This window comes from Mya arenaria, chromosome 7, assembly GCF_026914265.1.
Source record: "Mya arenaria isolate MELC-2E11 chromosome 7, ASM2691426v1".
Classification (NCBI taxonomy): Eukaryota; Metazoa; Mollusca; class Bivalvia; order Myida; family Myidae; genus Mya; species Mya arenaria.
In genome coordinates, this window is record NC_069128.1 from 47,371,178 (window position 1) to 47,384,636 (window position 13,459).

General features: G+C 35.0%; 1 protein-coding gene across 4 annotated transcripts in view; it reads right to left on the reverse strand.

Annotated features, from left to right (window-relative positions):
* The window catches only part of LOC128240209 (dynein axonemal heavy chain 7-like), a 69,383-nt gene that overhangs the window by 8,424 nt on the left and 47,500 nt on the right, over positions 1-13,459 (reverse strand). For all 4 annotated transcript variants that reach the window (XM_052956727.1, XM_052956725.1, XM_052956726.1 and 1 more), the window contains 15 exons: positions 13,167-13,418; positions 12,599-12,713; positions 12,033-12,196; positions 10,143-10,296; positions 9,591-9,782; positions 9,311-9,444; positions 8,946-9,078; positions 8,531-8,809; positions 7,806-8,051; positions 7,151-7,243; positions 6,608-6,784; positions 6,119-6,280; positions 5,641-5,844; positions 2,565-2,726; positions 148-333 (listed from right to left, as the gene is read on the reverse strand). In XM_052956727.1, coding sequence (XP_052812687.1) covers positions 148-333; positions 2,565-2,726; positions 5,641-5,844; positions 6,119-6,280; positions 6,608-6,784; positions 7,151-7,243; positions 7,806-8,051; positions 8,531-8,809; positions 8,946-9,078; positions 9,311-9,444; positions 9,591-9,782; positions 10,143-10,296; positions 12,033-12,196; positions 12,599-12,713; positions 13,167-13,418 — 2,653 coding nt within the window. The remainder of the gene's footprint in view (positions 1-147; positions 334-2,564; positions 2,727-5,640; positions 5,845-6,118; positions 6,281-6,607; positions 6,785-7,150; positions 7,244-7,805; positions 8,052-8,530; positions 8,810-8,945; positions 9,079-9,310; positions 9,445-9,590; positions 9,783-10,142; positions 10,297-12,032; positions 12,197-12,598; positions 12,714-13,166; positions 13,419-13,459) is intronic.

Below are 13,459 nucleotides of genomic sequence, written 5' to 3' on the forward strand. Positions count from 1 at the left end.
CATTAGATATTACATCTGAAATATGTCTTGACTACTTTATTTTCATTCATTTTATCTTATGTAAAAAAATATATGACAATTTTAAGAAATTGACTTCAGATAAAATATGACTTAGGATGTTTTATGAATACTGGTCTTGATCAGTACCTCTCCGTCTGGGGGAGCGAAGTAAAGCCCGGTGCTATCAAAGTAGTATTTGTCATTCTCTATGATATCAGTGCAGTAAAATTTGTTAAGAATGCTGTGGAGGGTTCGTCTATCACGGTCGTCAGTTACACGGCCACCGTAGTTACACTCTCCTGTCAGGTAGCGGATAGCATCATATTGGACATCCTGGGGACAAAAATGGGGGAAAATGGTTAGGATAGTAAAAAGACATTCGCATCATACTTACAAATGATAGATATGCCATAGTGGGCATATTCTAGGTATTTTTGATAGATAAAGCAATGATTAAACATTTAGAGGAAAAGTGTGAGTATTACATGTGGCTAGTTTAAATGAAAATTTATTGTTAGAATATTTTTTATCGACTTTATTTCTAAGGCCACTACTTTTATATAAATTGGTTTACAAAACCGGCGTGTCTAATTTTCCGAAAAGTACAAAAAAAATAAAAAAATGAATTTCACTTTTTTTTTCAAGATTATTTTCCCGACCGTATTGATTTTGGTGCGAAACGAAAGAAAAACGAACAGATAAGAGTACGAATGCAGTAGATCTCGACTGGTTTGTTGTTCCGTAGCCGTATTCGCCGATTTATAGTGATAACATGTGAGCCAGTCAACTGTTATGGCAGCGCCGTTGGCAATGGCGAAATTGACGATAGCAGTCATTCTTTGTATGAAATAATTAAGTTAAATATGCAGGAGTTGTTAAAATAACAATAGCAAAATACATTGGCAAATTTAACAGCCGACACAAACAATAACTGTCACGTGATTGTTGTTTTTCCCCGCAAATTTAGGTCATGAAAATAGTGTTGTTTATAGATGAAAAATAAGTGGCAGCGGCTGCCATCGAATAAGTAGACACAAATATCTGTAAATTATGTGCGAGAAAAATATTTTATAACATTTTATGGTTAAATATCAAATAACAGTGCACTTAGTGTGAGTGGTGAAATCGAAAGTAAAATTTCTAAGTTGACACCGGTGATCTAGTTTCACAAGTTCGGTCGGTTGTGTTTATGGATTTTAAATCACAAACTGGTTTGGAAATACTTGTCATTGAGTCACTGTAAAAGCTTGTGTTTATTCTAGATTACATGTTTATTCATGTTTGGGTTAATAGTAGAGTAAAAACAATGAAAGAGTTGAACACATGTGTCAATGCCATTTACTAATGCCAGGAGTTGTGTGCAAAACATTAAGATAAAACAACACGGAAAACTATTATGAATAAGTCCATTTTAATTTGTTATGAACTTGATATTTCACTATAAATGAGATTTGTTGTTGTAACCAAGGAATTCTCTTTAAAATGAAAAATAAACAATCATGAAGTATAGATGCCCTGTGAACGCATGATACACAAAATGGCGGAGTTGGGAGAAGATGAAAATATCCGATAAATAATTATGGATTTCACTGTTACTATCATTGGTACATAAAGTTCAGTCACATGCTAGATTTATTATTTTGCTATGTGATTTTTATGTACTGATGTGGTAATTTGCTGCAAGATTTGAATTTGAAATGGATTTGCTGAACATCGCATGGTAAATATCCCGGTCCGAAAATATTCGGACTTAGCATGGATTGGGTTACATACAACTAGGACCCCGCATGGTAAAGGTTATTAAAACTCAAATCTAGGTCTAGTTTGGTTTTTAGTTTTTCAGGAATTGTTTGCACAATATTAAAGCACAATGTCTTCATACAATATTACTTCCTTATTTACAAAATTGGAAATTATTTCACTTTATTGACATTTTCCAATATTGAAATAACTGACACAATGCTTAGAAAATGTAATGTATTGTCTTAATACAGTGCAATTATTGTGTATTTTAAAGCGTAAAATTTGCCTTCCCTTTTTTTCCAATTTAATATTGGTCAGTTTTTAAGTGTTCTGCATTCACTTTTGCTTTAGCATACCATTAAAGCTAAACACATGTCCTGCTGAGTAATAGTCAATGTATCTTTGATAAAAAGTGTAGTTTATACATGTAAACATGTTTTATAGTCAATTTCATTGATGTTTTATATGCACAGTATGTAAGATTTAATCTATGTGTTTAATTAGAAATTAGAACTTTGAAACTTTGAGTGTATTAAAACATGCATTAATAGCAGTTTTAAAATTTAAAATGTCAAGTAAATGATATAAATTTTCAATGTTTTTATGTTGTTCTCTGATTTTCACCCTTAAAGAGTATGTTTTGTGACTTTTGTCCTTTTTTTTTTCTTTTTTTTTCGACCACCCGGTGGACATTTTTTCCAAAAATTCTTGTAAACCAAAAAATAAAAAAGGAGTGGCCTAATGCAAATAAAATAAAATATTTTGGTTCAATACTTTAATTGTAGACTAATCAGTCTCAAAAGGTAACAGAAAGAACTCACCTCATAGTCATTAAGGAACATGTTAAGCTGCCTGACAGAGATACGCAGGTCAGTCTCATTGAACTCGTACGGGATGTTCCACCCGAGGGGACCAAACTTACGTCTCTCTTGGATGATGCCGTGGAAGAAACAAAGCCCAAACAGGAGCTTTTTCCACGCATGCTGGAAAATTGAATATAACAAAACAATTTAGAATGGATTAAAAATGGTATATATGAACTATGATAACTAACACAAAACATAAGTGTTGTTTGCGAAAAAGATGGAAATTGACAAACATTGTATAAAATGGACTACTCGTTTAAAACAATGATACAATTTTTACTGACTTATCAAGTTACTATCACATCGAAGTTAAACAATTTATTTAAGATAGATAATGTTATTCCTGAAAACAATATATGTCATACTGTTACAATGTATTGTAATCAATATGGTAATCATGCTTCATTAAATCCGACCGTAACACATAAAACATACTGTTTAGATTTTTGACGTTCACAATTAATAATAATTATAATAGCATTTTTTTAGTTTGATTGTGGCGAAAACTGATAGCTTATTAAATCACTCTTAATAACTACTGGCATCAATTTAAAGAAGCCATGAGAAAGAACCCCTGGTCTTTAATCCACAACGTCTTAAGCAAGAGGTGTACACATTTACTATGTGGCTGCTCTCACGCTTTGTCAATCCCCTTTATCAAATGTAGATGGACAGACAACATTTTTTACGACCATATTTTTACAAGACCAAATTACCGTTTGAGTTTTCATGATTTGAAGGTTACCCTTCTTTCTCTACAATTGATATAATAAAAAATCTGAAATATAGTCCAATCTATAACTAATACTTTTTAACGTGATTGGGTACATACTCTGTGGATTTTATCTTAAAGGCTTATGCTTTATTTCAAACGTTATAAATTTTAAAATCAAACTTGAACAGAAAAATGTTTGGTAATATTTCAAATAAATGATAAACACATAACTTTTTCAGCAACATAAATAAAACGTATAATGAAAATAAGAACCCATCTTACATTTGCCTGAAAATAAAAGTAGAATCATTCTCTGATTATTATCTGACTACAGTAAACAGTAGCTCGAATATGAAAAATAAAAACTCTTTCAGTTTATAGACTGAAGGATATATCTTGCAAGAAACTAATTCTAACCTACAAATAATAATATATATTTAAAGCATAAGTAATGAAAAGGTATATCGTATTCTATGAAGATGTTTGGTATTGATGAAGCTATTTCATATGAAATTTTTGCTCTAAGATCCTGGGGACCGTTTCCATAAGATCTTAGTCGTTTTTAGTGGTAAAATGAAATTATCTTAGTGCCACAGTATCATATTTAGTTACATATTTGTGTGAATTTAACTTACGCCAACATTGTAAATGAACAAATTAGTTGAGGAAATATCTTTGTCTTGATGTATTGCAATTTGTGACATCAATAAAGATTTCAGATATTTTAAGTTATTACTAGAAAAGGTCCCATGCAATATAGTGACTAATCAATGAACCTTAAGGTAGAACGTGACCACTGACCATGAGCTTTTTCGAATTAATATACCTAAATGCGTATAGCTATAATGCATCATATGCTTCATTAGCAATTGTTCAGCAATTTTCAGTTGGACACTACAGTCTGTTTTTATGTTCTATGTCTTTGGCATTTACCCTTTGCCATTAAACGGGGTTTATGTTTAAAGCATACTGCTGAAGTCAATAGAGAAACATGCTATTTTTTTAAAGTTATTTTATCAGCAGATATAAAAATGTATCATTAACGGATTATTCAAAATGGTTCTAAAATGAGTGAAAACATTAGATAAGATTTTATAATAAAGTTGCTACGAATAGTCTAAACAATATTTGAATACATCATGATGGATAGTATGTTAATTTTTCTCCACAAAATATGATCAAACTTGTTGCCAACATACTACAGATAATATTAAGATTTTGACAATTTCTATCTTAGAAATTAAAGTCCCTTTAGGCTGATTTCAGAAAGATCCTGAAATTCATAAAAATTAATATTTTAAAAAACGAATTCAGATTTTACATGAGTTATTACATGACTTCTCGAATGCGTATTATCTATACTAGTGTGATATCTATCATAAATTTCGCTACTAGAAAATAGAAATAAGTGTTGAAACAACAGAAGCAAAGATGAAAGTATTCTGCTACTGGTAATTTAAAAGTATCATGGCTATTTACCCATCTACCATTGTGTCAGTACTTACAAAATTTTGAGCCTACAAAGAGAAACACACATTGGTACAAAGTTTTTATATGTAGGTTTATATTCATATATTTCTTGATATAACATAATAATTATACACTTCTAGACCCTCTTATCACTGATCGTATAGTTCAATCACATTCACATTATTAAAAAGGAAGTAATATAATTTATTTCAAAACAAATTGTTCATTGGTCATGTCAGAAAAAGCTAGTTTAAAATTACAAATAAAACTTCCAATGTATTAAATGACTTTAAGGCAATTTTATGACTACAATTAGTGTTGTTTTACAACATTTGGTCATACGCTTGTTGATAATGACGGTCCCTTTATTCTTTGCTATAAAAATAATTTCTAAACTGTGAAAAGAAAACGAACGGAATAGTAGTGATGCAAATTAGTCCATTGAATTTTACAAAATATATTCCAACTGACTAAGATTATAACCAGTTTATTTACGGGCGGGAAAACAGATTATGTCTTTATAGCTGCAAAGATTTAAGATGCAATTCATAGCAATTCATAGTACCTCTTGAAGACTATTAGGTCATTTTATTGGCTAAAAATGTGGGTTAAAATTTTAATAGCATCAACAAGTAATTATTTCAATCTGCAAAGCTGAACGAGGGTTTACACAAACCGCAAGCATTTAATACAGGATTTTGTTATTGTTTTACATACGTTATATAGTTGGATATTATTTTGTTTAATTATACCATTACAAAAAGGTTCATGTCCGTTATTCAGGAAGGATTATAAAGCATTCACATAAATCGCCAAAAAACATTGAGCTCAGAAGTCTATCCTCACCTTATTTTTCTCCACGGAGCCAAAGAACTCCATATCAGAGATAGGGTCGGACAGGTACGACCTCATAATGTTAAAGCGGAGCCCCTTAGGAGGCTCATTGGTCATCTTGACTCCGTTCTGCAGGATGGAGACGGGGAATGTGTTGGATGGGTAACTCGTCAACCACAGGCGGAAATCTGGATGCGTTGTCTCAGGGTTAAGCTCCTACAGCGATGATAGAGGAAAGTTAGGATACATCTAACAAATAGGTAGTGTATATTTTTGAGTCGATTTCAAATTAATTATTTGACAAGGACTTCTGCTTAAAGATATCAAGACAGATACAAATGCATTTAACAACCTAAGTGCATTAAAATAAGATTAATGGCACTCAAACTAAAATTTGTGACAATTTAAATTGGTCGCAAATGATTCTTTGAAAATTACAACAAAGTTATTCGTATGAATTAATGCAAAATCATTACAAACACCCTCTCACCTCACAAATCTTCTCCAGTGTTGTCATCCAGGACGTGGCGAGATGACAGTTCTGTAACATGACCCACGTGCCCTCCTTCGTACCCTTTTCTATCATAGCCAGGGCGATAGGGCCCTGTCCCTGTCCCAGGGAGAGCGAATCAAACTTGGCCCCGCCAAATCCCTGGGTTATATAGGATAAACAGTGTAAAATGTTGTCATATATTCATTTTGTACACTTCAGTCATCTACAGTGCTACAAGACCTTGTCCCTTACGATGAATAGAGGAGAACAGATATTTCAAAAAGGTAGGGACTGATGTTCACATATTTTTTATATCGGCAACAGAGTTGTTCTTACTTTTTATTGCTATTGACAAACGCTTAACAGTAACTGCCCGGCCCTCATATAAACAGAATTTTTAATTTCAGCCTAAATCAGCTAAGTTCTTTAAGAGTTTCTTTCATATTCATCAAACACAAGATGGGAAGATTCACCCAATTACGTTACCTGATCATCAGCGAACTTCATCAGCGCAGCCATAGGGTCGGCACCGGGGGAAAGCACAAACAGCAGGGGAGCACAGTTGTTACTGTCGTTGTATGACTTGGGCAGATCAAACGGTGGGGGTTCAATGTATCGCTTCCCGATCTTCTCTGTGACAAATTCCTGGATCGCTGGTACCACCTGGGAAAACATGTTCATTGTTGATCAAGAACAATATCACATAGGGTTTTTTTAGCACTGAGGCTGAAATTCCACTACTTAAGTTAACAATCAAAAATATATTTTTTTACAAATTTTTAGACACAATGATAAAGAATATAAAATCAATGGATCATTGTGTGCTTTAGTTTATTTTTTTAATTGTATGACAGCAATAATGAATGCCATCTTCACTATTTGGACTTGGTTTATTTTAGCTAAATACATTTGTATGACAGCAATGATGAATGTCATCTTCACTATTTGGACTTTGGACTTGGTTAATTCTAACTTTATTGTAAAGACCAAGGCAATAAAAATATTTCCTCAAATCATCAGCGAATATACCTTATCAGGTCGGATACATCTCAGTACTAACAGTCTTTGGAAGCTACCAAGTCTGTCGTTCCATTCACCAGGCATAACCATTTGGTGGGGCTCCTGAAATATACATACAGAAACCACATTCACAAAAGCGGCCACATTAAGTATTCATGCAAGCAACTGTTAATATAAAGAGATATCTCCAACAACTTTGCATGTGGCTCACGAATTATATACCAAGAAACCACAGTCACAAAAGAGACCACAGTCAGTATTCATTCAAGTAAGTGTTAATAAAAGATATCTCGGCTCAGCATGTTTTTACACTTGCTTCATAGTGGCAGATTGTACATCCTTAAAAAATCAGCCATTGCTCAAATGAATAGTTCGTTTTAAGAATTTTGAGACAAACATGTTTGTTATCTTTGAAGTAGGATTTCTTTTAAAATTTGTTTAACATAGTTTTGGTTTTTATTGTCTTCAAGGCAAGACAATTTAATATAAATCATGAAGAAGGGTAACACTTTTTGCTAATATAAAGCATACTTTACCATTACAATATTGGAGAAATAAAGCCAACCTACCAGCTACTGTTACCACACAGGCATACAGCTCTCTGATTAATATTATATCTAAACTAGCCCTAAATTACTCAAAGAGTCACCAACCATGAACCTACCGAACTGTCATAGAGCTCCTTCCAGCCATCCTTGTTGGCCCCAAACTTAGTGCGCATGCCTTTAAAGTTTGGCAAGTCGTCTAAACGACAGATCTCGTCCCAGGACTGGTTGGGGAGCCAGGTGGTCGGGTTTGGATGCGGGTTGTCAAGCCCAATGCCGCCTGTGAGCAAGAACCGCCACTCTTCCTCGTTCACCTCCTTGTTGTGTTTCAGGATGTTCACGCAGAGCAGGAAGGAGAACAACAGCTGGAACATACAGGGGAATTTGGGTAGGGATATTTTCATTTGGATCAGATGTTTATAAAATTTCAGTAAAATTCATATAACGGAGATAATTATGAAAAGACACGTCATTTCTATATCAGATACGGAAGTTTTCTGCATCTTTGAAATAACTAAGGACATGTCATCAACTTACAGTGGTAAATTCTTCCAAATTACTTAAAAATCCAACCATGAATGACACAGTAATGGACACTCACTCAATAACAGGATGGACAGCTAGCATAAAATAACAAAGAATGTAACTCCTATAAACCCCCTTCTTCACAGTGTAAAGTGGGGCTAAACAACTTATGTAGTTTTATATTGATGAATATTTCAAAAACACCTACCGGTATTATCTTAAAATTCAACCCAAACCAACTTTGGAACTGCAGTAAAACTGTATAACTTCATAATATACGGCATAAATTGTCAGCATTGAATTTAATTTAGCAGCGTACCTTGTCTTTCTCAAAGAGTGATCTGCACACATTACAGTACAGTGAGTATGTGAAGTGATGGTACAGATTGTCCAGTCTCTTTGTCAGGTCCTCCGACTTCTCTGCATTCTCAATGGACAGACAGAATAGGTTAATAAACCACATGAGGGAGTACTGGTACATGGGCTCGATGTTCGCCAGGTCAGCGATAGAGAAGAAAAGAATTGTGGAGTGGATGGCAATTGGCTTGTATCCCATACGCGCTGTGTCGATCTTCTTTTCTGTCTCCTCAGCAATTGCCTACAAGTAAGAAAAATCACTTGAGTCACAAGGAAATACACTTGTTTTGGGGATATATCTACATCAAACAACAAGCTGTAAAGTCTAAAATAAATGTATAAACTTGTGACCCTACTATAAATCAGCAAACAGTTACCTGTTTCTCAGAGATCTCGTTTGCGAGGACTTTGGAAGAGGACAGGACTTTGATAGCCGTCTCATCTTCCAGAATGTTGCCCTCGGATGAAGACAGCACCTCGAGAATCTTGTCCTCAATCTCCTTCAACTGTCTGAGATGGAAAAAATGAGTGGATTGTAAATGACCAGTTACAAGTAGAAATGGATCTTATAGTTAATATGACATAGGAAGAAAATAAGAGGTCACAGTTTCCTGTGTCTAAAATAGAATGGCCATGCCGTTCGCGTGATATGTTTTAGAGGTCATGGTTGGTTAGCGCTCTCGCACAAGGCATCTCTGATCCAGATGTGACTCTGTTTGGTGGTCACCTTTACTATACTCACTTCTTGTTATCCGCACTCTGCAGAATGAGGGCGTTCTTCTCTTCCTCCAACTCAGGGCGTTCCCGGGCGACCACAATACCCAGCAACTGATCCTCCAGACCTTCTGGTGTGATCATAAAGTTCAGCAATGTCACCTAGTAAAGATACATAGAGCGTATAGATGTTTGATTCTATGCCAATGAATTAATGAGTTAACTGTTTATGACCAAATGTGACAACAATACCCTGCAACACTCCATACACTAAGGCGTAGTCACACACATTCTAGAGCAATGCTTACCTTGACGGATGTCTCTGGCAGGTAGTGGGGGTTACGGAGCTTGGTTGTGATGTAGAATTTGAAGTCCTGTGAATACTCAATGGTACTGTCTCCCAGCCGAATACAAAGGGAACCGCCTTGTTTGAATGTCTGCTTGAGCAGCAGGGGTTCCAGCATGGGATCCAACTCTTCACCAACATTCTCCAGTAGCACCTAATATATACATATATGGAGGTTAAACATACTTTGTATATGTCTAAGGGCACACTGTGACCCTCCCTGCTTGACTAGTAGAGGTTCCAACATGCAGTGCTAATCTGGCCCAACTTTCTCCAATAGCACTAATATACACTTATAATATGCAGAAGTCTCTAAAACAAGTCGATACATATAAATGCATAAAACAAATAACGTACATTTAGATGTACAGTTGCTGCAAGGTTTTTTTTTCCATGCCTGTCTTCAATCAACAGAGCAAGATTCAATTTTGATGCCAAAATAATTCTAGCCGGAAACATATTTCAAACAAGGAAGGACTTTTGAAACCTCCGAAAGATTCCAACATATACTTACAGGTGTACCAAACTGTATGCAGTTCTCCAGTGTCCTCACAAAGTCTGGGTTTGTCAGTTTAATCACATGCAGGTTGTTTGCCTTTTCCATGTTCTTTACCCACTTGTTAGCCTGACCCTGAGGATCAATCATTAACGGCCATCGGCGAGAATTTCTGTAAATGAAACATATTTTGGTCATCATGTAGTTTGCATTGTTAAGTGACTGTTCTTATAAGTGTTTGATTTATACATTAGCAAAAGACCATTATTCAATGTTCATCGGGAATGGAATAAATCTCAAAAGATGACATTGTATGGTTAACTAATACAACAGTTGCATTGCATGACATCCCTGAGGCCTAGCGCATCAAACCTGCACCCACTCTCTCCCCCCCCAAAAAAAAAAATAAATAAATAAAAAATAAATTTAAAAAATAATTATATAATTTTATATGTTTATATTTTGTTATTATTTGTTATTTATTTTTTATTATAATAATAAAATAAAAAATATTAAAAAATAATAACAAAATATAAAAATATAAAATAAATAGATAAACGCCTATAAGTTCGGACACTTATAATTCGAACACACATTATTATTTTCAAAATTAATTTATGTTGCGCATCTTATTTGTAAATGAAACATATTTTGGTCATCATGTAGTTTGCATTGTTAAGAGACTGTTCTCATAAATGTCTGATTTATACATTTTCAAAAGACCATTATTCAATGAACATCGGGAATGGAATAAATCACAAAAGATGACATTGTATGGTTAACTAATACAACAGGCTAATGCATTGCATGACATCACTGAGGCCTAGCGCATCGAACCGGCACCTTCCCCCTCCACCCACAAAATGAATGAATGAATGAATGAATGAATGAATGAATGAATGAATGAATGAATGAATGAATGAATAAATAAATAAATGAAAAATGAATAATAATGTAAATGAAAAAAAAAAAACAATAAAAAAAAAAAAAAATAATTAAATAAATAAACACCTAAAAGTGCGGACACTTATAATTCGGACACACATTAGTATTTTCAAAATTAATTTATGTTGCGTATCTTATTTTTGTACACCCACAGGTTCATTCATAGTTTAAGTAGATTCAAACATTACGGCCATGATTTCAAGGTTCTCAGACGACGTTTATTGACTATTATTTTCCGATCGTATGGTATTTTCTAACCAGCCTTGATGCTAATGTGGTGAACACGGTAGTTAGTTAACCAACCTAGAGTAAAATGGGATCATACGGTATTCGACTGACCGATTTAAATACAAGTTACATTGCCACGCGCCTATAATCTCTAAACCGCTCGTGCTATGACGTCACATAGGGTACCGTTTGATCTGCAGCTGACATATTTCAATACATGTGTTAAAAAGTTAAACTTTCGTAGATGTTTGTTTGGATTGCAGTTGATGGGACCTGTATTTGGCGAAATAAATAACCATTGCTAATTGCGGATGAATTAATGAAATGTGCATTGAAACCTGCAATTTAGCCTGTAAATATGAAAAGCCTAATCGTAAGAAAATAGTAAGTTCTATTTTGGACATCGAAAAAAACAAACACGGCGAACATCTGGCGTGGTTAAAATCGGTCAGACCTGCAAATTGTCGTTTTTTAGAAGCCCTGCAGTGAGGCCTTTTTACCAATATGGATAAGTATTATAGACTTTGGACTACCCCAATAAGGACCTTTGAAGCCGCCAATATGAGCCTTGAAATTCCCTGATATGGACCTTGGAATTCTCCGACATGGCCCTTGGAATACCTCAGTTTAGATATTGGAATTTCCAAATATGGATGGACTTTGGAATTCATCTATATGGACCTTGGATTTCACCAATTCTTAAACAGCTGTCTTACATTATACAAAAAAGCTTACGTCAACATGATGCCGTTGTCAATGGAGAAAGAGTCAGTGGGCAGGCCAGCGATGTTCCAGGCACGAATCTTAACTTGGTCTCCGAGTGTCATGATCAGAGAGAAGTCACTAGAGCAAGGGATTCCACGCTCCTTTACAGTCTTGATCCACGCCTCAATCTGGTCCTGTAGGGCCCAAGGTAAACATAACAATTATTCATATCATTCATGTTAATTGCAGAAAGGGCCATTGGATTACTTGACTGATGTATTTTGATAGAGACCTTCACTGGTATCAACCTATTTTTTCATTCAATAAAGCTAAAATGAGAATGGAAAACTAATTACAAACTAATTACATTAGGTTTGACCAGAGATGGACACAAGTCAAATGAATGTTCATGTCTAATGCAAAAATATCCCATAGCCTTTTTGACCTTAACTTTTTTTAATTAGAAATTTGCAAAGGTTTCCAGCTAAAATATAAACTTAAATACGATGCTTAATGTGAGGTTCACATCTCTATCATTCGACTCATTATTAAACACACAATGTTAATCTAAATCATGACACAGAAATGCTGCTTACAAATCTGAATGCAGAGGTAAAGCAGCCAAGGTATGCCACAATACCCGAGGACACGAGCACGTCTCCCGTACAGTTTGTGTACTTCGCTCCCAGCAGCTTTGCTGCAACTCCCCATCTGAAAACACAAGTTGTAATAGTGGCTTGAAGACAGAAGATGGAATTGCTGAGGAAGATGGTAACTTCAACAATATCATTGTAACAAACATATAACATTTATATTGAGAGAACGGAGAACATCACAGTTTATTTTCCATTCAACGGTTTAGTCCACCCATGCGGACAGTGCAGGCCAGTTCTCTTCCATTTGTCTTTTTCTCTGCTCTCCCTTCAACTGTTTAACTCTCGCCAGCTTCTTCATACAGAAGTCCATCTGGTTTTCAACATCAACCCTACAACATGTATATGACCCTTTCCCCCAAACCCCAACTAATCTGTCTTTCTCGCTACCAAGCCCACCAATGAATCAGTTGTTTAATTCTCGTCAGTTTCTTCCTAAAGAAGTCCACCTGGTTTAAACATCTATCATAAAGAAAGATCCTCATATAAAACTAGTCATTCCCGCACTCACCTGTCTTTCTCACCACCAAGTCCACCAATCAGCTGTTCAGCTCTTGCCAATTTCTTTGTACACAGGTCCACTTGGTTCTCAAGGTCCACTTTCTTCTGCTTGTTAAACTCTAGTTTCTCAGTGAGCTTGTTCAGTTTATCTTGCACTTCCTTTAGAGAGGCACGTTTCTTCTCTAGGGTTTTCATAGCCTCGGACAGTTCTGCCTGAGCTCTCTTTAAATCTTCTTTCTTAGGAGCAACAACCTTAGCTACCCTGTAAAGATAGTTAACACCGCATTACAATCATTAAAGAGT